This window comes from Mus pahari, chromosome 13 (assembly GCF_900095145.1).
Source record: "Mus pahari chromosome 13, PAHARI_EIJ_v1.1, whole genome shotgun sequence".
Classification (NCBI taxonomy): domain Eukaryota; kingdom Metazoa; phylum Chordata; class Mammalia; order Rodentia; family Muridae; genus Mus; species Mus pahari.
In genome coordinates, this window is record NC_034602.1 from 86,387,328 (window position 1) to 86,411,771 (window position 24,444).

The following is a 24,444-nucleotide window of genomic DNA, read 5'->3' on the forward strand; positions in this document are numbered from 1 at the left end:
CTGCAATATCAGGGTCCCTTCAGCAGAATCTTGCTGGCATGAGCATTAGTATCTAGGTTTGGTGGCTGATGATGGGATGGATTCGCGGATGGGGTAGTCTCTGGATAGTCCATCCTTTCATCTTAGAAGAGCCCACCTCTTAATACCATTAGCTGGGAAAGAAATTTTCCAGCTGTGTACCGGGAAGGTCATATGCATTCAGCACATAGAAGGTTTGAGCTACTGTCATTGGTTCTGTCTGGACTTGAAGCCATTCTGCAGTTTCTCTTTACAATAACTTCAATACAGTACATAGGTATTATTCCATTCCCATGTTGCAGAAATGAAGCTAGGGTCAGAAAGATTAAGAGACTTACACCAGTTCCCTCACCTAGGGAGTTCTCTGCTGGGTCTATGAATCTCAGATCCTGACTTTTTACCTAATGGTTTCTCTGATAATCTTTCGTCATATCTATCTTCTAGTTTACTGGTTCTCTGAAATGGGTTTTATATTTTCATTAGTCCATTTATTTAGTCCTAAATTTAGAGAGGCAGAGACTTAACCACAGGGTATATCTACAAATCACTATTCTTAACTATAAATCTCTCCCTGCTAGTCAATGGTTATATAATGCTGAGAAAATGAGTCAGATTTTCTTACATCATCGTCTACATTTATAAAATAAAGATGCCGGACTCATTGAGAGTATTATTTAGCAAAGCCTCCTTGTCTTAAGTTCACTCCTGTGTTGGCCATCTGCTGTGAAATTTATCAATTCTCAAATGTTCTACTTTCCTTCTATCTGAAGGCCACACTTTAGAATTATTTCACTACAAATATGTCATAATAACCAGTTAACTTATATTTCTCTGCTACATGCACTGCTTGAGGGAAATTAGAATATATTCTCTATTGGCAAATTGAAGTCAACAAGCAATGATCCTCTGAGCTCCAGTTACTGCACAGCAGGGGCCCTCAATGTAAGCACTTCTCCATCTGAGTGTGTCTCCATCACCCCTGCACAGTTGATGCCTCCTTCTGCTGGGTCTTCTATTCTGTGTAATGACTGAGCTTCCTGGATTGCTTTTGCAACTTCATCAGTTTCAGTCCTTTTTCAAACAGTGCGTAACTTGCAATGTATTCATTATTACCTTCTTTTTCTTCTCTACATCTGAACTAAAATTATATGGAATAAACATCTACTTTATTCTCAAAATATACCTGTGTGCCACAAATGACATAGCTACTTAGGCATAGGGGCTTTTATGGGACTTAACTATTCTCTATGGTGATAGGCTTTTAGATGATATGTAACAGTCTTATTTTAGACCTCTGTTATCAGGATGTGGCCACTGTTACATGATCACTGTCCATTCACAACCAGCAGTGGCGATACCACAGCACTCGGCTTAGTTGTTGCCCACAAATGTTTCTAATCCCGACTGCCCAAAGCTAAAGACACTACCATGATGTCATCATGGCTCCTAATTCTATAAGACCTTCTTTTCCTTTGAAGATAATTTATTTTGGCATAAAACCTTCACATATAACTGTTGATGGAAGTCATTGGTGAAATAGTTAAAATTTAATGACTGGGCAATGAATGCAAGCCTAAAACATCAGATGAAGAAAAAAAGTAACACAGAGAATAATTCAAAAGCAGTTGACTTAAGATCATTGTACAACCTTAGGCGAATTTACTTTAAGCTCTTGTCAGTTATTAAAACCATGAAAAGTAACAGTCTTTATAAATTTACAGACTTTTCTGCCTAGTATCAGACATAGGTAAGATCTAATTATGTTTATTACTTTTTCAAACTACTGAATGGTGCTAGGTGCAATTACTTGGAGGAAAGAATTTGATCATCCAATCACTGGAACATGTTTTTTGTATTTTAATGTTTGTTACTAGTAATAAAGAAACTATGGAATGCTCTTTGTTGTTAAGTAATGACAATAGTGATAAAGTGCAGGCTGAGTTCCAGTTATTACTAAACACTGCTGTGTCAGTTTCGTTTTGTTTTGTTTTTTGTTTTTTAATCATCTAGTGGTACCCAATAATGTATTGGTTGTAAATTAAAATCAACAAATACTATTTTGAGGTCTGGTTCCTCTTTTCATCTATTCATTCATCCCAAATGACTCATCGTGGGTGTGATTGTAGACCTTCATATTTAGACAGACACTGTCACAAGAAAAGCACATGGCCTGAGTCAGCGGGTTCTCTTGCTGGTTCTAGATAGACTTGTTTCTGTCTGAATGCCCTAGGTAGATCTTGCCAGAGGCTGCTGCCCATAGGGATTGTAACACAGAAGCCTCTAGAGCAGTAATTTTCAACCTGTGGGCTGCGATTCTTTTGGGGTCACATATCAGATATCCTATAATTCAGATATGTACATTATGATTCATCCCAGTAGCAAAATTATGGTTACATGGTAGCAATGAAATAATCTTGTGGCTGGGTCTCAACACAGCATGAGGAGCTGTCTTAAAGGGTCGCAGCAGCAGGAAGGTTGAGAACCACAGCCCCAGAAAATACATTTGTGAACTGCAGAGCACTGACCAAAGGAAGGGAGGGAAAGGGCCACAGGATCCCAGCCTGAGGAATATATCCAGAGCACTGGTGCATTTTCACATTACACTCTCAATTACTAATGCTGGCCATATAGAAAAAAATTAAATAATACTGAAAAAGTCATATATTACCTTAAGAACTGCTACTTTGCTATATGGAGAGGCTAATATATTGTATTACATATAGAAATAATTGCTACTGCTGCCCTCATTAAAAACCATTAAATCATGAGACCATTTAAAACTGCTGTAGTAGGAGAAAAATGTTCAGATTTATATTTATTTTTACTATATCCTACTCTGCTCTGGAACCACACACACACACACACACACACACACACACCATATATTATACTACTTGAGGTAAGAATATAGACATGAGATCTTGTACTGTATGTATATTTCTAATTTGTGGGATAATCCAAAGTGCATTTTCAGCCTTCCAGATCTAAGAAAAAATCCTGTCTCTATTGTGCTTCCTGCAATACATGAGTAAGCCAAGGGCTAGTGCTGCAGTCCATGTGGTTGCCATGCATGCATTAGTGAGCTAGTATTGCACACCCACACCGTTGTTGGGGGTTTTAATTTGAATAGCCCATTAATCCTTTAAATACATTAAGCATGTCCACCACTGCTGGCAGATCCTTCTGCCCTTCTGATTCTCGGTTATAGTTCAATGTTTTATCCCCAGAGCCCAAGGAACAACTGCCAACAGCAAGATGAAGAAATTGAATTAAAAATTATACTCTCAGCCATTCAGTGATTTCACAACATTGTATCCTTGCGTATTCCAATGATCAAGTAGAAATATATTAGAAACAGACATGTGTTGATTTAAAGCATGTTTGTCTAATCTTGTCTTCATTTCAAGCTATTTACTGCAAATAGATTCTTTCACACCAGAGCAAGCTTGGCGAGGAGCAAAAACCTTCCCTTTCATGCCACAACCCCCAAAAAGAGCTGCCCACTGCAGGTACCAATGAAAGGAGCTCTACGGAGATCTACTGCCTAACAGAGGATCACTCAGTACACTAAGCATTGTGCAAAATATGCCGTGTGTAAATTCCACTTTTAGGAGGATACTCTAACAACACATCATTAGATAGCAATATTTAACTTGACTATGGAGAAAGCTCATTCCTCAACATTCACATCATTCCAGCTTCCAGAGTCTCATGTCATCATCTGCTTTCTCTGCCAGTGTATCAGCCCCAAAGGCTAATGTGGCTACAATCACTGAGTGTGTTTATTCCAGGTCTGGCGATGCTCACAGTGAGTCACGTGTCTTAACTCGTTTAGTCCTCAACAAAAAGTGAAGCTGGGTATTTATATAACACAAAATAAAGCTGGGAAACCAATGTTAAGTTTTCTGTCTTTATAAACACATCATTCCCTAATTTAAAATCTTCAGTATAGGAGAGAAACAATATACATTTTGTTGTTGTTGTTGTTACATAATTCAGTATTCCAGCTGCTGGGGTTTCCTGTGTCCATCTGGCATCTTCTTCCAGTACATTTAGGTGTCTCACCTATGATGCGATGAAAATGAATGAAGACATCCTATGTAGTCAAAGGAGCTGGGTTGAACCAACAGACCCTATGTCAAACTTGATTGGCCTACACAAATATGTATGCCATACATTAATATAGCTGCTCTATACAGAAATACAGACCCTAGATATGTTCTTGGCATATGTTAAGATGGTTTGAAAAGAGGGAAAGAATAAAGGTGAGATCCAAATGAATAAACACTTCCAGAGTGGAAAATACAAAACGTGAGGTGTGAAGCTGAGAAACAGAGATGCCAAGTTTGAAGGGAATGGAAATAAACATAATAAAAGTTTGTTACTAAAAATATAAAGTATTCATTTAAAGCTTTCTGAGCTTGAGTTACAGCAGTACCACCTTGCCCACTTCAGTCCATCTCCCATCAACCCTCTGAGATAACTGCTATTATATATATATATTTTTTAATCTCATTTCAAGAATTACAAAGAAGAAAATAAATTTGGGGGAGATTGGGAACTTGCCTATGGAACAGAGGTAATAGAATCAGGATTGGAAACCAGGTAGAGCAATATAGTGGAGCAGATATTTTTAACCTGGCCGTGGGCCTATTATAGTGGCCCTTAACCTTCCTAATGCTGCAATACTTTTTATAAAATTCATCATGTTGTGGTGACCCCCAACCATAAAATTATTTTCATTGCTACTTCATAACTGTAATTTTGCTACAGTTATGAATATCTGATATGCAGGATCTTTGATATGGGACTCCTGTGAAAAGGCCATTTGATCCCCAAAGGGGTCATGACCCACAGGTTGAGAACCAATGGCCTTTAACAAGCCACTACCTTGAGTCTACTAACTTTGTTCTTGTTGAAATCATAGAACACTTAGTTTCCTTATATTGCTAATGAACTATCCAACTTACAAAAATAGGTAAGTACGTGGATTAGGTTATGAGTAAAAACAGGCCTCTATACATTTGTCTATTCCCCCCCCCAATGGAGGGCTACATTTGTTTATGGTGATTACTACTACCTGAGACAGAAAAAGAAATATAGCATAGTGCCTTAGTGTTTGTATTTTATATTCTGAACCTTTAGTGTCTGCATACAACAGAAAAGAAAAGTCACAATGTTTCATTTTTTTTCTTACTCAAGTCCATGGAGATCATATTGCAAATTACTTTGAATCTCTCTGGCGTGTAAGCTATTGGCTGCTTCCAGACAGAAGAAAATACAAACTCCACTAAAACAGCTGATAGAGTCTGCACTTCCCAGCATGATGGAGCTGTTCTAAGATTCTCGGTGTAGCTACCCCAGATTTGTAGTTTTTGCATTATAGCCACTTCCCTTCTCCAGATTGTGGCTAAATCATCCACATTTTTCTCCTTTAAACTAGTCCCTATGAAGAAGGAAAAAAGTTTTTATAAGTAAAATATGAGACTGGAAGAAAATTACACTCCTCTGTATATTTCTACCCTCTCTTAGAAATAGGCCAGATCTATTCATAAACTTTAGTCCAATGGGATTACCCTGCTAGTCAACTGGGTAGCAGAGTTCCCTAGGTAATAAAGACTTGGTATGTCATCATCTCCGCTTAAAGTGTTACAAAGACTCAACATTAAGATGCACTTAATATATACAAAACCAAATGAGAGTGTTTATTATTATGCCCGGCAGAACATTTTCTAGCCCACAGCTTCCATCATCCTTTGCCACGGGTGGTGTCAGAAACACTTACTGCACAGGCCGAGAGCTGTGTTTCCTTTGCCACAGACAATAAATCGTTAGTGTCTTCTCCTGATACGCATGGCTCCACTTGGCTCTCATGAGGCACGGTATGTCTCTCTTGCCATTCCTCCTCACCTAACAAGGTCATTTCTGAGTGCGGATACAATTTAAGGGGAATGTCCAAGCATGCACAATAACCAAGATCAGCTTTAAAAATCCTTGCCTGCAGATACTCTAAAACCCAGAAAAGGACTCTCTCGCCAAGCATAATGCAGTCAGGAGCTTCATTTCACAAATACAGTTAGGAGTCAGTCTAAGTTAAACTATCTCTGCCCTATTCGTTACTAATACAAAAAAAAAGTTCTTATAGAAAATAGGTATTTGAGAAAATAATTTTAGCTTCGTAGAACATACCTTGTCATTGGATACTAATATGGGAAGTAAAAAATAAGAAAATACCACTTCTGTGCATTCATTTCTATATGTATGACTGAATCTTTTTCTCAATTTATGAGAAAAAGTAGTGGCAGAAGGAATATGGTAGAAAATTAAGTTTGTTCCCATCACCCTGTCCTGAGTGCATGAAGACTGGATGCTCAGAGATGTCTGGTCTGCATAGAACGCTTCCTCTCAAGCAGGCCTTGTACTGGCCATGTGGCATCTCTGAGAAAACCAAGAAGAATCTCTTAGAACACTGCCTCTCTTCTGGGGTTCAAAGACGATGGAGCGTCAGTTGACAAAGTCTGTTCTAAAACCAAGATCTAAGCGGCCCCAGGCCAATCACCAGTAAATCAGGAAGGCAGCAGTTGACTCTGTGATTCTGATGACAAAGCAAGGATGAACCACAGCACATTCAAAAACCACGGAGTTCTAAACTTCAGGCATCACGCTTGGTTTTCTTAAAGTGTCACGTTAAGACACCCCAAAACTCAAAAGCTCACTTCGGATTTGCTGTCCTGGAGCCTGTCAGATGGTTCAGAGGTCAAATGAGCCTGCTGCCACGCCTGACAACCTGAGTCCCATCCCTAGAGCCCACGGGGCTGAAGGAGAGAGCCAACTCCAAAATGTTGTCTTCTGCCCTCCCTGTTCACACTGCAGCACATGGGAATGTGGGAAGAGCACGCACGTGCACATACACGCACACTCACACCCACACAGGCATGCACGCACATGCACACACACACGCACACACAGACACAGACACACACACACACACACACACACACACACACAATGAGGCTTGATTGTTAGTTTTTTAAGTTTAGATAAGTCTCATAAGCCGAGAAAGGAGGAACCATAACAAATATCAACAAAAAAAAACTCAAAACAGTCAGATGTATCAGATGTCAATATCTGTAGTAAAGGAACTGATCAATGTATTCAATAACACACGCTATCATGACAACTCTAGATTTAAAGATTAAAACCACCAAGGAGATCTCTTCCATTTCCAATTCAGCAGCTCAGTGAGTGGAAGAGATGTGATGAAGGGAGAGGCGGAGAGATAAGGTGGAAGAAGAAAGGGGATGAAAGGGAGACGGTCGGCTTAGAGCAAAGGTTTGACAGAGACATTAAAGTTCTGCGGGTGATTTACAGTCTGGAGCTCCTGAGTCAGCACTACTGCTGGTTCTCTGAGTTCTCCTCTAGCTCTCCAGGATGTTATAGCAGGATGTGAGAGAGAGAGAGAGAGAGAGAGAGAGAGAGAGAGAGAGAGAGAGAGAGAGAGAGAGAGATTGATTCAAATCCACTGGCCATGCTTTATGTTCAAAAAATATTACTCCTTAATAAATGTCAGGCTATGACTTTGAAACTAAGGAAGATCATCTCCTTTGAAGCTGAGGAGTGGCATAATGAAAATTCATTAATTTAGCTGTGAAATGTATCTCAGCGTCATGAGAAAGGAGGAAAGAGGACAGACAGGACTGCCCACGAGCAGCAGGAGAAGAGCAGATCACGTGGGTGTGGTATATTATTCCATGACAGTTACCTGTCTGCAGTGAGTAGGAGCTGTCTATTAAGGAGATGGTGAGAGGCAGGAATTACTCTAATGAACATATGTGTCCACTAAGCAAAGATGGCCGGGATACAGTGTCCGACCCAAGTCACTGATGGTGACAAGAGCTGGATTCAACTGCAGTAGCTGTCACCGTCTGAGGTCATCTGATGATTTTCAGTGTCTACGGCAATCCTTAGAGGGTACTTCCTGGAAAAGTACAGTGTGTTCTAAAAATATAAATGGCAAATGCTGTGCACAGACACAGAAAATCTGAGTCCTCGATGCTTCAAGACTGCTCCTTGGTGAATTATAAGGTATCAAATGCATGTAAAGGAAAGCTTTGCTATGTGGGGCAGGCTGACTGTAGCCTTAGCTGTTTGCCGGCTGTTGGGTCGTTTCTAACCTACACCTCATGAGGCTCTGGTGAGAGAAGGGATAAGGAGCAGGCAGGTGTGAAACAAATTTCCATCCTCTCCTAAACCAAGGAAGAAACCTGGGAAAGCTGGCCAAGGCAAGACTTAAACTGCTTTCTGTTAGTAAACCTGTACCATTCTTACATATTTTGGTGAAAATATGACAAACACTGAGAATATGATGCTAAATAATCATCCCTCACAACATAAAGTAGAGAGCTGGTCATGATAAAATGTTTCCAATCATAACATTCTAGCTCGAATCTTTCAATTTTACTGTTTCCATGATACTAAAACAAACAAAACCAGACAAACCAAAGCAAACCAAATGAACTTCTAGCCCTGGCTGGGAAGGCATCTCAGGTGGTAAAGTGGTTTTGACAAAGGCTTACAGTCCTGAGTTTTAGCCCCACATGTCTTCTTCATAAGAAGCAGAGCAGAGCAGAGTCAAGTGGTGCACCCTCCATCTCCAGTGCTGGGGAGGCAGATGGGAGATCTTTCCATCACCCGAACACTGGGAGACAGGAGGTCCTTCCATCAGCCCAGTGCTGGGAAGGCAGATGGGAGGTCCCTTCATCACCCCAGAGCTAGGGAGGGAGATGGAAGGTCTCTCCATTACCCCAGAGCTGGGGAGGCAAATGGGAGGTCCCTGCACTTTCTAGACAGCTACCCTTGTTAAGTTGGTGAGCTTCAGGTTCACTTTCAAAAGTGATATGGAGAGAACTAGAGTAAGAAATAAAATAGCAGATTATGTAAGGGAAAAGAAAAAAAAGTATTTACTATAAATAACTTGAGTTTTTAAGATGTAAATTACATGTTGTTCTTTTCTTCTGTCTATTTTTTTATGGAGAGATGTCTGCCTGTGTGTGCATATGTACAGCACTTAAATGCCTGGTGCCCAGAAAGACCAGGAAAAAGTGCTAGATTCCCTGGAACTAAAGTTCCAGACAGCTGTGGATTGTGAACTGCCATGTGGGTACTGAGAGAACCCAGGACCTGTGCAAAAGCAGTCAGTGCTCTTAACCATGGTGTCATCTTCGAGTCATCCTACCAGACCATGAACCCAGGATGGTCCTTCTACCTCAGTCTCCTCAATTCTGGGATTACAGGATTGAGCCACCATGCCTGTCATAAATCTTTTTCTTATGTCTATGATTGAATAGTCTTATCACTGCTTTGGATGAACTAATACAATTGTGTCTGTGCAAGATATACCAAGACTAGCATCCTTGAAGCAAGGGAATCTTCTGTTTTCTCCAAGTCAGCACAAAGGCATTTTCTTAGCAAAATTAATAGCATCAATAATTATTAGCATTACCACGCCATGCCATGAAAATCTTTCAAAGTGGGTGCTTAACAACACAGGTTCTGGAAGAATAGCACTAGTGGGTACCCTTGGCCACCCATGGAATATGAGAAACATGAGCCAGGCTGCTCACTACAGGGCTCTGCACTTGCTGTATACCAGTGAACCTCCAATGGGGAGGCCAGGATTCCTATGTTTAACTATGAACTCCCACATACATCTTTAAAAGAGTAGCTGACAGTATGTTTGCCTCAATTTTCATGAACACGGTTAAAAGGACATTTTAATAACCATCTCAGACTTAGAGCTTTGTAGAATGTAGGAGGATGGTAGACATGCCATTATCAGACATGTCAAGGGATATATTTGACAGGTGCAGTCAGTTACGCCATAGGTCAAAATGAGAGCCCACATTTGTAGAAAGAATGGCCTAGCAAATGAGCTATAAACTCAATATAAATTTAACTGAGGTCTCAGATGATGGGGAAATACTCTGACAAGCAGATTTCACAGAAGAATCACAAGTAGTAAGTTATACGATGGCGCTAACCAATATCCAAACCTAAACTTACAATTTTCCTATAAGTGAGCATGAGGGCTTTACTATTTGAAAACTGTAACTGGGATGAAAAGCCAAGCCTTCAAATGGAGTTCTTCCTTCTTCCTCTGCAGCTCTAGATTGGGAACAAATCATCTATTTTGATAGTTTCATATTAAGAGCAACCTTTTCTTTTACTATATTCTATTCCTTTTAAAGAAGTAAGTACATAAGACTTATAGTTATTCCTGGACCATTAATGATATTCATAGGTAATCAATCCCAAAGTCTACAATTAATATTCTTACCTAAATATTTACAACTGAATAACAGATTAAGACACTCAAAGTGCTTCAAGTATCTGATATTTAGTAGTGGGGCATCCTACTTTATTGAAACAGTTCACTCCTACCTACCTTTTCATTTGTTAATTTTTAAATTTCACTTCACTATACTCTTCTAATTGAATGCATGGGCCAATAATGGGAAGCAAGCCACTGTGTTCAAAACCACTGGCCATTTATGTATAGGCAATTGCTAAATTTTAAAATATAAATAAAAATTATCCTTTTTTTTTTTTTTTTTTTTTAGATTTTACAACCCATGTGAAGTCCAATCCACCCATCTCACCATATACCCACTGGCAAGACTTCGGTAACTCACCTAACCTTCCCCTGTCTTGGCTGCTTTAGCTTTAAAATAGGGATAAGACCCTTCGCAATGAGTTATTTTAAAAATGAATACAACATATATAAGGTCCCTAGAAGAGTGTCTGTCTGGCACACCAAATTCCTAAAGATTGAGTTCCTTTATTCTTGGCATTGACAATGACAATAACCATGATGGCTGTGTTTGGTAATGTCTTTAGAATGTGTCCTTGGACCACCTGACTGCTTTCTTCAGGCTTTGGCCTCTGAACTCTGCTTTTACAGAGCCTCTACATAAATAGGAGTATCATTCACTGCACTTAATGTCATGGTAACTTCTGGAGTTTAGATTGTTTACTTGCTTAAAACTAAAGTTTTGTCTTGATAAAACTAGTCTAGAGAAATATAGTTAATTAGTATTTTTCTACTTATAAACAATCGAAAAAACATGTTTCATCTAATTGATCAAGAGTATGTAAGCGTGATAAAGAATAAAATCACAAGCAAGCTGTTCTCTTAGAGCTTTATTGAAACATGGGCCTAGAGGTCAAAGGCTGCATGAATGTTATCTATCATCCAGTTAGCTGTATGGGGAAAGAGCACTTAATAAAAGAAGTGTATTTATCTGATTTAAATCACAGTGATTGATTTTCATTGAACATTTGTCTAGCATAGTTAGCCCTGCTCGGAAAAATCAATTTTAGTGTGACCCAAAAGGAGAGTAGCTCCATGTATCTCTATATATATAATGACAGGGACACATTGGTGCCCTTCTGTGAACAACTATTAGATAAAGGGAAAGCTTGTGTTTTTCGGACACACAGTAGCAAATCGCAGTCTATCAAATGACTATGATAATAACCCAATATCACATATTAAGGTTTTTTTGGAGGAAAATCATGAAGAAGGAGAGACGTTATAAAAATAGAACATTAGCTTACAATTAGCTATATGGTCTCTTAAATCTTCATCCCCTTAACTTCCTTCCATATGTAGCTATTTTCAATTTATCTTAAAGCCTAACAGTGGCAGATAAAGGCACCATGGAACTAGAACTGTGGCTTTGTGAGAGTCACTTAGCAGATTTCTGCATATGATGGGGAGCGCATGCCATTTTTCAGGCTTATATGTTATGAAAAAATGTTTATTTTTTCTAACCATGGATAGCCTAGGAAAATTTTTATTACTATAAGTAAATATGTGCTACTTTGATAGCAAACTAGATTTTTGCCAACATAAATTCTCTTAAAAGCTTCCTGTCTGAGGGGTGATGAATAGGGTCCAGGGATCCCCACCATGAGTAAAACAGGAAAGGGTCCTTTGCATAGAGTTGTCTTGTTTAGTTTTCAGAGTTTAGACTTTACACAAATGAAAACCCCAAGGGACAGCAGGATTAGAAAACTTGTGCTAGATTGATACAAATCAGTGACTGTGTAGAAATCACAGTTCCCCAGGCTCCCAGGAAGCAGTCTTTATAGTTGCATGTGGTGTTAGAGCTGCATTAATTCTGCCGTCTTCTAACAAGCCTCCTTCCCAACTCCTTGTTTCCTGTGCCCACATAGAAAACAGCTTGTGTTTCCTGGGTGCACTAGCTCTTTGTCTCCTGTGGGACCCTGAACATTCTTTCCTACCAGGGCATAGAATTAAAAGTATGGATCAAACCACAGTCAAAGGAATTAAATCAAACAACTGCTAAGCTCCATCTAGGTTCAATTATTCCTTACTCTGTCTTATGAACTTCCTGTGGAATCCATTGCCACTGGGGTTCATTCAGTTTTATTAATCAATGCACACAAATTAAATAATAGTATATATGTATATCTTAGAGTAATATGCATGCATTCTGCATGCATGATGAAAGCAGTTCCTCAATAAAGATGATTTAGTTGGCAGGAGAATCAAATTTTTAAAAAACCAAAAAACAAAATCCAAAAGTTTAAAAGCACCTCCCCACCTTTAGAATGGTCCTCATTCAGCTAGTTGTTCAAAATACCAAATGTTGTTCTGTAAAATGACAGCTTGGAACTGGATGGGGCGGCATAGGCTTATAATCCTAGGAGGGCCGAGGCAGGAGGGCTGCCACAAGTTCAAAGTTAGCCTGGATTATACAGCAATAACAACAAAACTAAAACAAAGCAAAAACAAATAAAATTAGTATGGAAGAATGTCATACTTGAATGAGAAATCAAGGGGCCCGAAATTAAGTAGTCTAGGCCCGACTACTTTCCAGTCAAGGAACATAGTGAATATCAGCATCTCATTATTTCCATCCCTAAATGGGACCAATATGATGCTTAACTCTGAGACTATTGAGACAAAAATGAGATAAAATCTTAGATAACCCAAAGATGGCATAGATACTTAGCTGCTGGTTGAAGTAGGGCTCTAAATCCTTCCTCTGGAAAGAGAGCCATAAACCCCCTTAGCAACTGCAACGCCTGCTTCACTATACTAGCTCTCCAGCCACCTTCCACCCAAGCAGCTGGGAATACTGAAATTCTGAGCCTTAGTGACTCATTCAAACATTCCCAAGAAGCAAGGAAAGACGCCTCTAAACACCAAATAACTGCGTGCAACTATGGATCCACAATAGTCCCGGTTCCAAAAGCAAAGCTGATGTTCTAAAAAGACCTATATTGCTTGTTGCCTTATACAAGAATCTGCTGATGTCTTAAACAAGCAGAGCTGCAGTGCCACAGGCTTTCCTGCTAGTAAATCATAATGAATGACTACCAATGAATACATAACCCATCACTAGAGGCTGAGCTACAGAGAAGAAAACATTTCCTCTGCACGCCTCAATCTGAGAGGCTTCCAAGAGCAGAGTCCTAACCTCCTTTGTAGTGTGTAACCACTGACCATTCCAAACTTTCTTGGGCTCTTCAGAGCCCAAAATTAAATCTACACTGTCGGCATCAGTGGGCGTTTACATCTGCAATAGTTACTGTATATAAATTAAGTCAGAAGATGAATGAATAGAATATTTTATTTCTGTATTTTTTCTATGTTCTATGTAAAGCACTCATAAAAAGAAATAAAACACTGCAAAATAATACCATCTACTTCAAAGTCCAATTTGTGGCTCTAAATCTGTTCACCATTAACAAAGCCTGCCCTGACCCTCCCCGACCCTCACCCAAGCATACCCTACTGCTGAAGTTTAAGCCACTTCTGTCAGCTCAAGGTCTATGTGGGAGAGCTACAATAATTCCATAAATTATATATATTTTGCCACTGTTTTTTTTTAATCCAAACACATCGAGAACATGGAATATAATCCTGAAAAATTATCTCAGAAGTTCATAGTCCTATTTTTGAAAGATTTTTTTCCCTTGAAGATTTACAAGCCATTTTTTGGCAGCCAGAAATACTAATAAATATCATAAGTAGTTAGTTATAACTTGTCATTGAAAAGTAACACAGAACACTGCCACAGACTTCAAGGGTAAGAGTTAAGACTTAACTTCAGAAGGGAGGGAGAGGAGATTTTAAGAATCAGTTGGTTTACTTCAGATATGATCAGGACTGCAAAAGTTAAAAATGCATCATTTGTTGTCTTTTATCGAAACAAGCATGTCATGTTCTGATTTGTTAAATATTGTTCAGAGAAATAATATTTCTTCATTCTTCGTCTGCTTTCTTCTGTCTTTTTTCTCTTCCTTATTCTAGCTCTGATTCTCATCCTCTGCCACCCCACAATCTGACATCTACCCTGACATCAGTGAGCTATTCAGTATTCAGGTAACCATGGAAGTGAAATTACTCAGACTTATTGCTACTGCTGTATCTCGAGTTTTTATTTGGGTTTATTGTTACCTGCTCATCATTTCTGCATGCTCACAGCAACTGTCAAAAGGTGAAGGTCTGAATAATAACCCAAGTTAATACTGGAAAGGTATAAATGAAAAAAATTATATAAGGTACACACATGGGAGTGTGTGCATGCACATGTATGTACACACACACATACACACACACACACACACATACACACACACACACACACACACACTTCTCTGCCTCCTAAAATTCTTATCTCATAAAACACTACTTGATACCAAGGCATGAGTGGCAAATTAAGGGCTCAACATCAGTATTAATAACTCAGATTTAAAATTCTTGGCAATTAATTAAGATTAATGGCAATAGCCATCCTTTTTCCCCCAAGGTAACAAACGCTTCCTTGCACCTCTTCAAACTTTTCCCATCAGCCCTTTCAGGCTCAGTTTGGGCTGCGCAAACAGAGGTCCTGGAACTGTGGTCCTGTTCTCTGCTGTTTTTTGCAGCAGAGTTAGAGAAATAGACATGAGCAAATTTACAACCAGCAGCTCAGACAGCTGCCTTACTTAGCAGTTAATAGAAAAGGCACTAATCTAGTTAGGGTCTAGGACTAGTTCATAAATCTGGATTTGGAGGACAATTTAAGCCATTTTTCCGGACAGTAGGATCCGAATTAGACTGAACTTTCTCACGATGAAGAGCCAGTATTTCTGTAAACCAAACCAATGAGACACAGAGCTAACATAAGCTATGTGCTGGCCAGCTAGGTGAGTGATTAAGGAACACAGAGATTGACAAGAATCTACACGGTTAGGCAGGAACTAAAACATAGCTAGAAAAATTTCAATCACTAAAAACTTTTCTTGGATTCAATAGGGAAAAAAAGAGGAAGAAATGCTACCTTAAGCAACAAAAAGAAAGGCATACTGTAATAAAAGGAATTAATAAAAAATAACTAACCTTCATCTATGCAGAATTCAACCTAAAGGGAAATTACTGTGTCATACTTGTATAATTCAGGAAAATGCTTAATAGAGTTACTTATAACTTAAAATTGACCATCGCACAAAATCAACAAATCTTACCTCCATAAAATCACATTTTATGTACCGCTATTCCCCTACCGGACCTTAATAAGAAATAATTCAAACCTGTCAAATATTAGAACTGCTTTGTCTTCACATTCCCAGAAGCTGATTTTCAGGAAAGTGGGGGATAGTAAAATACAAAGTAATGATCATAGAAACATTTAAATCTACAAAGTCAAATGATGTACTTCTTACACGTCACTAGGGTCTAACACATACATTCCCCAAACATTTATTTTTATAAAGTACAGCAAAACCAGAAATGACATTTGTATAAAGACTTCTGTGCATTGAATCTATCTCATACATATAACAGAGAATTAGGACCCTGTACCCAGACTCAGAACGTCAAAAGCTTGGGGTCCTTACTAACATTGTAGGAACCACATAAGCGGGGTTGTGTCTAGTGGAGTCTCTCCTTAGATGTGCCTTAAAGGATAGAGCTAATGACTGGAAGAATTATATAACCAAAATCTGAAAGCCTCCATGAGTCACATGGTTGAGTCCAGTTAAACACAGATAATGTAGTGACAACTGGGCATCCAAGTGGAAAATCACATAAGCTCTCGGACATGCAGGTGGAAGTCAGGAGGGAGGGCAGAACTGTCTGTGAACAGTACTCCTAATGATGATAACAAATCATGGAGTTTTTCTGTGTTCTCTGGAGAAAGGTGAGAGGGCAGAGAGATATACCAAGGATTCGAACTTAGGAACACAGCAGGGTTATAACAACTGTGAAGGGGTTGAAGGGAAAGAGGGCCCTGCAGGAGACAAAGCAGCTTTTACTCTAAACTACTTATCAGTATGCTGTGAACATAAACATGCTATATGAATATTCTACTGCAGTGCTCTGCAGACTTACTAACTCTGTTAGGCAATTAAATATGAGGAGGATTTATTTGAGTGTCTGATCCTCCCTTGGGTAGACTTTAAACTTATGGTATAAAATACAGTGAATTTATAATAAACTGCTAAGAAATCATTCCTGTCATGAAGTGCTTTAGTAGAACATTTATTTTAAGAAGGAAGCAGCTTTATTTTAAAAGCCTGTTTCAAATCTGTAATTTTTATTTAAAACAAAATATGCTTAGTAATCAACCAAATTATGAAGTATAAATTTCATGTAGGTGTGTGTATATGTCTATGAAATATATATTTGTAAGATACATATTTAGCATCCAGTACATTAACCAGCTTGCTAAGAAATATCATATGAATTTAAAGTGTAGGAAATGTATTATTTCTGCCAAGTATTGTGATTAATCTATATACAGAAATATATGGTATACCTCAGAGAATAAAATGAACTTGAATTCAGTTTGAATAAACTATCCAATTTCATTGTTTTTGAAAAGCAGAATAAGAAATAAAGATAATTTCATACAATCAATTAAAAGGAACTAGATATTATTTCAAAACCAGAAAACATGAAATTGTAACCAAATTAAAGGATATTAGGGTGTGTGTGTGTGTATGTGTGTGTGGTGTGTTTGCATGTGTGTGTGTGTGTGTGTGTGTGTGTTTGCTATTTGCTCAGTTTGAAAAGCAAATTTTATTTACTTTACATATGAAAATCTTATCAGTTTCAAAATAACAATTAGATGTTCTAATTTTATTCAAAGTACAAATAGTGGAAATGTAAATGTGAAAGAATTTTTAAAGATGAATTACTAACAGATTATATGTATATATTATAAGAGATCTTATATTTTATTTATAAATAAAAGTAAAAGAGAAGACATTTAGCAAGAACTACAGGCAAATAAGGAGTGAGAGAAACACTCTTCCCCAGGGAAAAGCACACAGTACCAAGTACTCAGTACAAAGCACACGGTGCCAAGTGCTCAGTACAAAGCATACAATACCAAGTGCTAAGTACTGGAAACATTCATACAAGTACCACTATGCAAACTGGACAGATTTACATTTTGGGATGTATATGAATATATGTGTATGTATGCATGTATGTATGCAAGTAACAATTAATGGAAAAAAGGCCATGAATTTGAAAGAGCAAAAGGAGCATGTGGAAAGATTTGGAGGGAGACAATGGAAATGGAGACTCTAATCATAATATAATCTCAAAGATAAAGAAATAACAAAGTATTTACCAAAGTAAGGAAGATCCTAAAAGCATATATTTATAGAATGAGCTTAAATGAGTATACTTTTTTTTTTTTTTGAGAATCAAAATACACCCAAGAGTGCTGGCAGAGCACTTGTAATCCAGCATCCAGGAAACTGAAACAGGAGGATGGATGTGTGTTCAGGACCTACACATAGTGAGTGCAGTCATTCTGTACCTACAAGGAAAGATTCTGTCCTTGGGAAAGAAAAGCAAAGGACAGAGCAATAAACACTTTCTACTCAAAGAAACTTCCCTAAAGGAGCTGAGAAATCTTTTACATTAAACTTACAATTGGGCATCTGGCACACCTCCAGGTATAACCATAGAACATTTTTTTTAATATTAAGCTATTTCAAAATATTTTCTTCCTCTTTAGATTGCACTCTGAGCCCCAAATTAAAAATCAAACACTGAACATAATAAAAATATAAATTTATAAAGTTTATAAATAAAGTTTGTGAAGTGACAGAGTAGAGGTGCATTTTCTCCTATTTTCTCCTTTATAATAAATATTATATTAAGATTAAACATAACTAGAGCCATCACTCAGTGGTTAAAAGCACTTTCTGCTCTTGCAGAGGAGCCTCATCTAGTTCCCATGGCAGCTCACACCTGCAGGGAACTCCAGTTATAGGGGATCTATGATTACTTCTGGCCTCTACAGACACATGCATGAATGATGCACATATATACACTCAGGAGTGCACACAGACACACACAGACACAGACACACACACACACACACATACACCCACAATACACACACATACAAACACACACATACACACAATACACACACAATTCACACACATACACACACATACACACAATACACACACACATACACACACATGTACATACAGGTAAAATAAACAAATCCTTTTTTAAAAGATTATATTTAGTATTTTTAAAGGCAGAGGGAAATCTTAAAATGTAAATCTGTGGGGTTATTTCTGTCCCCAGAGGGCTGATGCGTTTATGTCCTCAACATGATCCCATGTAAACACACACTGAGCTTAGAAAAACAATGTGCTCAGCCCCGGAAAACTGAGGTTAACTTTTGGCCTTTTATAAAAAAATGTTTTTGCTTTGTTTTTAACAATATAATATAATTACATTTCTCATTCTCTTTCAAATCCTTTCATATAAACCCAAACCTTTTTTTCATATTAATGGCCTTTTAAAAAGTTAACTGCTATAGTATGCATACAGGTAAATATGTAAATGTATGTATATATACATATATACACATACATATGTATGTATGTGTATATATCTATATTCCTGTATATACTCCTGTATGTATTCCTAAATATAACCTGCCCAGTCCATTGCTTGTATATATGTTTTTTGTATGTATGTTTTCAGGGCTATTTGGAATTGAATAGCCAATTGGTGTGTTCTTCCCTGGGAAAGACTACCACTTGCATTTTTTTTATTTTGCATTTTTTTACTGTGCCAAAGCTTATAGATGAAAGAAAATTTATATTTCTAAAAAGCAATGTATGTATCTAAAAAGAGGCACTGTACTTGGATATTTAATGAGCACTTTAGCAATTAACAAAGAAAATTATTTATAAGTACGATATATACATTCTTTTAAAAAAGTTTACCTAGCTTGGTAATTTATGTAATTGAATCTTACATATCCTTCATCTCACTTTAGGAAACTAGAATGAATTAACACATACCTGTTTATTGCATAATTAAGAGGTAAATTTAAGCTAATAAATGATACCCAAAGAACATTCTTTGTGAATGTTCATTGCAAGAGACATTAGCTGATGACTTTTATAAAGATGAAATGTGTTCTATAGCACTGCAAACATTTCTATAACTATATATCCATCTATAGTCACACACCCCTGTAGCAATCAATGGGGTTGCCATATAGTGGCATTGCTCATGATCTGGATTATTCTAGTAGAAATTTAATCACGTATCAGCCAAAGGTAGTTAGTTGGGTCTGGAGAGATGGCTCAGCAGTTAAGAACACTGACTGCTCTTCCAGAAGACCCAGGTGTTATTCCCAGCACCTACATCATGGCTTAAAACTGACTTTAACTCAACTTCTGGGTGATCTGATGTCCTGTTCTTACCTTTACCTGCCCTGCATAAATGTGGCACACAGGTATACGTGCAGGCAAAACCCCTATACACACACATTACAAATATTTTAAAGAAAAAAGAGAGAAGATGAAATGGCACTTTAAAAGATGTCCCGAGTTAAAGGTTGGACAGGGAAGTTGTACCCCTAAAATTTCAGCTCTGTGTTCACCTGAACAAGACCTGCACCATGGTAGCACCAGCTGAAATGCCAGTGTAGATGAGGAGAATCGCACAAGGCCTCAAACTTAGATGAAGAGCTCTAAGTGACCAATGGCTACTGAGAAAGGAAGAATCAGTTTCCTCCGGGGAGGAGCCCCTAAGAGGTTCTCTAACCCCTAGAAGTCTGTAGGAATCACATGTACACACAGGCAATACTGAATGGACTAGGCGGGTTATGTTTTAGAATAAATACAGCAAGAAATAATGAAAATGTAAGATGCTAAGTTGACCCAAGAGGCAGAGTTGGAAGTGGGGTGGGTTGGTGAGCAGGGGGAGGGGGAGGAGATGGGGGGTTTCAGAGGGGAACTAGGAAAGGGGATTACATTTGAAATGTAAATAAAGAAAACAATAAAACAAAAATAAAATTTAAAAGATTTGGACTTTTCAAAAAAAAAAAAAAAAAAAAAGAAAGTGTTTAGCTGATCATAATTGGCCTAAAGGACAGTAATTAGTTGTAGATGCCATAGGGTTTTTTCAACAGTTTTGTACTTATCTCTATATTTTCATTTTAAGTACTGAAAAAAGTATATAAAAGTATGAGTATTTTTGTGGTCAATAGGACCGACTCAGGCTAAAATAGAAGGTTTTACTGGAGCCCATAAAATCTATTATAAAGCTCACCCATATGTCACAAAATACATACACTAATTTTTAAAAACAAAGTGTATAAATGCAGTCATTTAAAAGATGACAACAGTGAATAGTATTATTGAGTAGCCGAGGATACAAAATAAAATGTTTTTAAGTTTAAGGTATTGGCAAATGTATTTCAAAGTCTGAAGTCATTCACAGTATACTAAAAATATCGTAGCTACAGAATCGTTTGAGTGAAAGGTCAGTCTTCTACAGGAAACCCACAAGAGGTTTATGCCACAAACATGGTAGACAACAGAATCAGGTGGTGGGAAGTCCTGATGTGGAAGTGTTGGCCAGTTTGCGGTTGGAGTGGCTCAACAGTGCTGAGCACCACGTGATTCCTAAACACAGGGCAGCTCAGAGTGACAGGAAGGCTGGGGTCACTGTAGAAGGTGCCATTCAAAGAGGGTCAGGCCTGCTTGCTTGACCATGAGGACTCAGAAGCAGGACGAACAGGGCTGTGGACATAAATCTGCAACCCCTGATAATAAACCGGAAGTGAGCTTCAGCCACTCGTCTCTACGGTTACAAAGCTCTCTTGATGCCTTCGAAAGAAACTTGAGCTCCCTAGGATCTTGATGCATCTTGTCTTGTTTATGCATGTTTATGTTATGTTTATGTCTTGTTATGAACTTCTAAAAAATGGAAGAATGATGTCCTATCCATGTAGACCTCAGTCATTTGGAGGAATATGGAGCACGGCTGTGTAAGTGTTCTCCACATAGGGAAGTCTGGCTTTACTTCGCTATACACATACACTACTAGGGCACTGCCAACTCTAGCGTCTAACCCCAGGCCCTGCTCTTCGGCTAATCCTTTGCTCCAAAGCATACATTTATATGACTGCTCTCATCTCAAGAACATGCAGCCGCCTCACTGCATGATGGGGTATAATCACGTGACTGTAGCCCATCCCGTTGCCATTGTATAAATATACACTTGTACACTAATATGAGTTTTTGCAACTCTTTTGGTAAAAATTAAACTAATTGATGAATTTTCTCTCTGCTAAATGCAAGTAATAGAAGGGGTGTTCTCCTTCCAAGAGAAAAACACCGTCTGATTTTAAGGTACTGCAGGTATGGAGTCCTGACAAACTGATATGCCATTCAATTTCCTAGATAGTCTTATTTTCCTGGGGGGCGAGGGGGGGGAGAAACCACCACCAGCAAAGCTAAACCCCATATTTCTTTAGAAAGAGAACCTTAAACTTCACATCTGCAGAGATAAGAAACTCTATAGAATGTTAGATGTCAGCAGAAATCCGTGTGTTTCAGGCATATTCTGGGATTCTTGCGTTGAATGTGTAAGCTCACGGGTGAGTGAGGAACTGTTTGAAGGTTAACATAACCTCAAACACAGTCAAGAAGGCCCTCAGAGATTTAATTGGTTTGTGGAACAACTCCAGCCTAGCGCTGTGTTTTCTTTTTTCTTTGCCTTTCTGCTTCTCTAGCTCTCTTTTCATAGGGGAAAAAAATAAAAAGAGGGCACATGGTAATGCATCATTTATAAATTACCTTGTTATTGAGGGGGGAAAACACACACATATACAAAAAAAAAAAAAAAAAAAACTATTTAAAATTGAAAGTGGAAACAGAATCAATGAAGAAATCAAAACTGAGGAAGACAACTACAGTGTACTTACATATAATAAATAAATAAATCTTAAAAAAAAAAAAAAAAAAAAAAAAAAAAAAAATACTGCTTTGAAAACCAAACAAACTCCTGCTGCGGACTCCAGCCCGTTTGATGGAGACCCTTCAAAAGAGTCCAGGGCGTGATGGAGGTTGTTTGTGCAGAGACTTCGATCTGTACCTGCTGTCCCCTGTCACTCCCTGGAAACTTGGCGGCAGATGTTGCAGCGGTAAGTTGTCTCTGAAGTGGCTCTCTGTCCTGTCTCCCCACTGCCGCGGAGTCAAACTGCATTAGATCTCCTGTTTGTGCCTCGGGCAAGTTTGGGAGCGCAGCTGTGTCCACCCCGCTCCTACCTTTGGAGTTTGGGGCCTCCAGGCAGCGCACGCGAGACCAAAAACGGTCCTGCCGCTCTCAACTACCTCCGCTGACAATCGGCAGCGCGGCCGCCAGCAGATGTCGGGACAACCTGCTAGCTCGCACCTGGCCGCCAAACCAGCGACTCCCAGGACCCGGTGCCCGCATCAAAGCCCGCGCCCGCCCGCCCGCAGCCCCGCACGGGGAGCCCTCCCGTCCCGGCGACCGCTTTGATACTGCGCGCACCAGCTCCAGCCTCCCCATCAAGGACCCCGGGGCCCGCGCAGAGCTCGGCCTGGGAACCCCGCGGCCACTGCGCCCCAGCACAGCCTGGGCTCCAAAGGCACTGTGAAGGGCTCACCACCCCACCTGCGGGACTCGCTGCAGTGCTGCGCTCACTCGCGCTCCGGTTTGTTTATCAGGCAGAGCTCTCAGGAGGCAGAATCTGTAATAAACTGTTCCTACCGAAATGACAAGGCCGTTTTCCAAAGCACAAAACAAGCTGCTGGATAGACTGGGGTTGTGTTCCTTGGAGCTATTAGTCAGACAGACCCTGAGAAAAAGTGTGCCTTATTATCTGTCATGCAGCTTAAAAGTCAGCCTCCCAGTCCACCCTCAGAGAATGCCACTGTTTGGTATCCAGATGAAAAGGTATTCTTTATGCCCTGACGATGCAAATGAGGATGGCCATCTAAATCCCAGAGTTTTCAAGCCTTTCTAGTGTCTAAAATGATCAAATTGTTTTACAGTCTCTCTCTCTCTCTCTCTCTCTCTCTCTCTCTCTCTCTCTCTCTCTCTCTCTCTNCACACACACACACACACACACACACACACACACACACACACACGATTCTGCACCCAACACCAATACTTCATAAAAGGCACCAACCAGTGTAAACGATGTGTTTGTGTTTAAGTGTTCATTCCAAGAAGGTTGACGACCACAGGAGACACAGGAAAATAAAATGAGTAATGATGCCAAATTACAAGTTGATAAATTTCAATTTTTTTCTTTAAGGAAATTGACCTTAATATCAGACAACACTTGTTCCAATGAGTTAGTTGATAACTGTTTCAAAAGGAATTTAACATACTTACCTATGCTGAAAATAGACTGTTTATAGAGTTTCTAACATTTAATAAGGATAGTTTAGTAGAAAGTAAATTTTTAGAGCAAACTGATAATCAGATGAAAATGAAGGTCTCATTCACATAGATAGAGTTCATATTTATATGAAGTATGTATATGTAAATTTAGTCAGGGTTTAATGTTTAACTCAATTTAATCAGATATGGGTGGGTTTTAGGGGAGTAGATTTTACAAATATCCCAAGTTTTCCATAATAGTTAAAAGAGCTTATACAATTTTAGGAAGAGAACTGAAATTCCATCCCTCCCCCAATTCTCACTATTTCCTCAATACCCAGCATTTAATAAGATGGAGATTATTAAACATACAAACGAACATCTAACAGGGCGAGGAGCACTGAGATGCGGCTTGACAGTCACTGTAATGAACAACTGAGGGAGACTCCAGCAGGCTTGAGAGGGAGAAAGCATACTGAGAGACAGAGCTCAAGCCCTCACCTGAATTCATGATGCATAAATTTCCAGGTACAGGAAATTCTATCGCTACCATGGCAATGACCTGGTAATAGAAGAGGCTGCTACCTAGACACACATAGCTCTCTCTCTCCCAGTGGTCTTAGCAGAGCTCACTGGCCTCACGTTGGAAAGTTCAGCTCTAGATTCTCAAGTTGTGCACCCTAACTGGCTGACCTCAGCTTTCTCTGAAATGTTCC

The 24,444-nt window shown here is 38.9% G+C and overlaps 1 protein-coding gene across 2 annotated transcripts in view; it reads right to left on the reverse strand.

Annotated features, from left to right (window-relative positions):
* Window positions 1–24,444, reverse strand: part of Antxr2 (ANTXR cell adhesion molecule 2) — a 127,925-nt gene that overhangs the window by 26,337 nt on the left and 77,144 nt on the right. Inside the window, exons 17-18 of one of the 2 annotated variants that reach the window (XM_021210425.2) lie at window positions 5,804–5,928; window positions 3,388–4,083 (exon numbers count right to left, since the gene is read on the reverse strand). The exons of the other annotated variant lie outside the window; for it this stretch is intronic. Coding sequence (XP_021066084.1) covers window positions 4,080–4,083; window positions 5,804–5,928 — 129 coding nt within the window. The 3' untranslated portion in view covers window positions 3,388–4,079. Of the gene's footprint in view, window positions 1–3,387; window positions 4,084–5,803; window positions 5,929–24,444 lie in introns of those variants that run through there. 2 annotated transcript variants of the gene reach the window in all.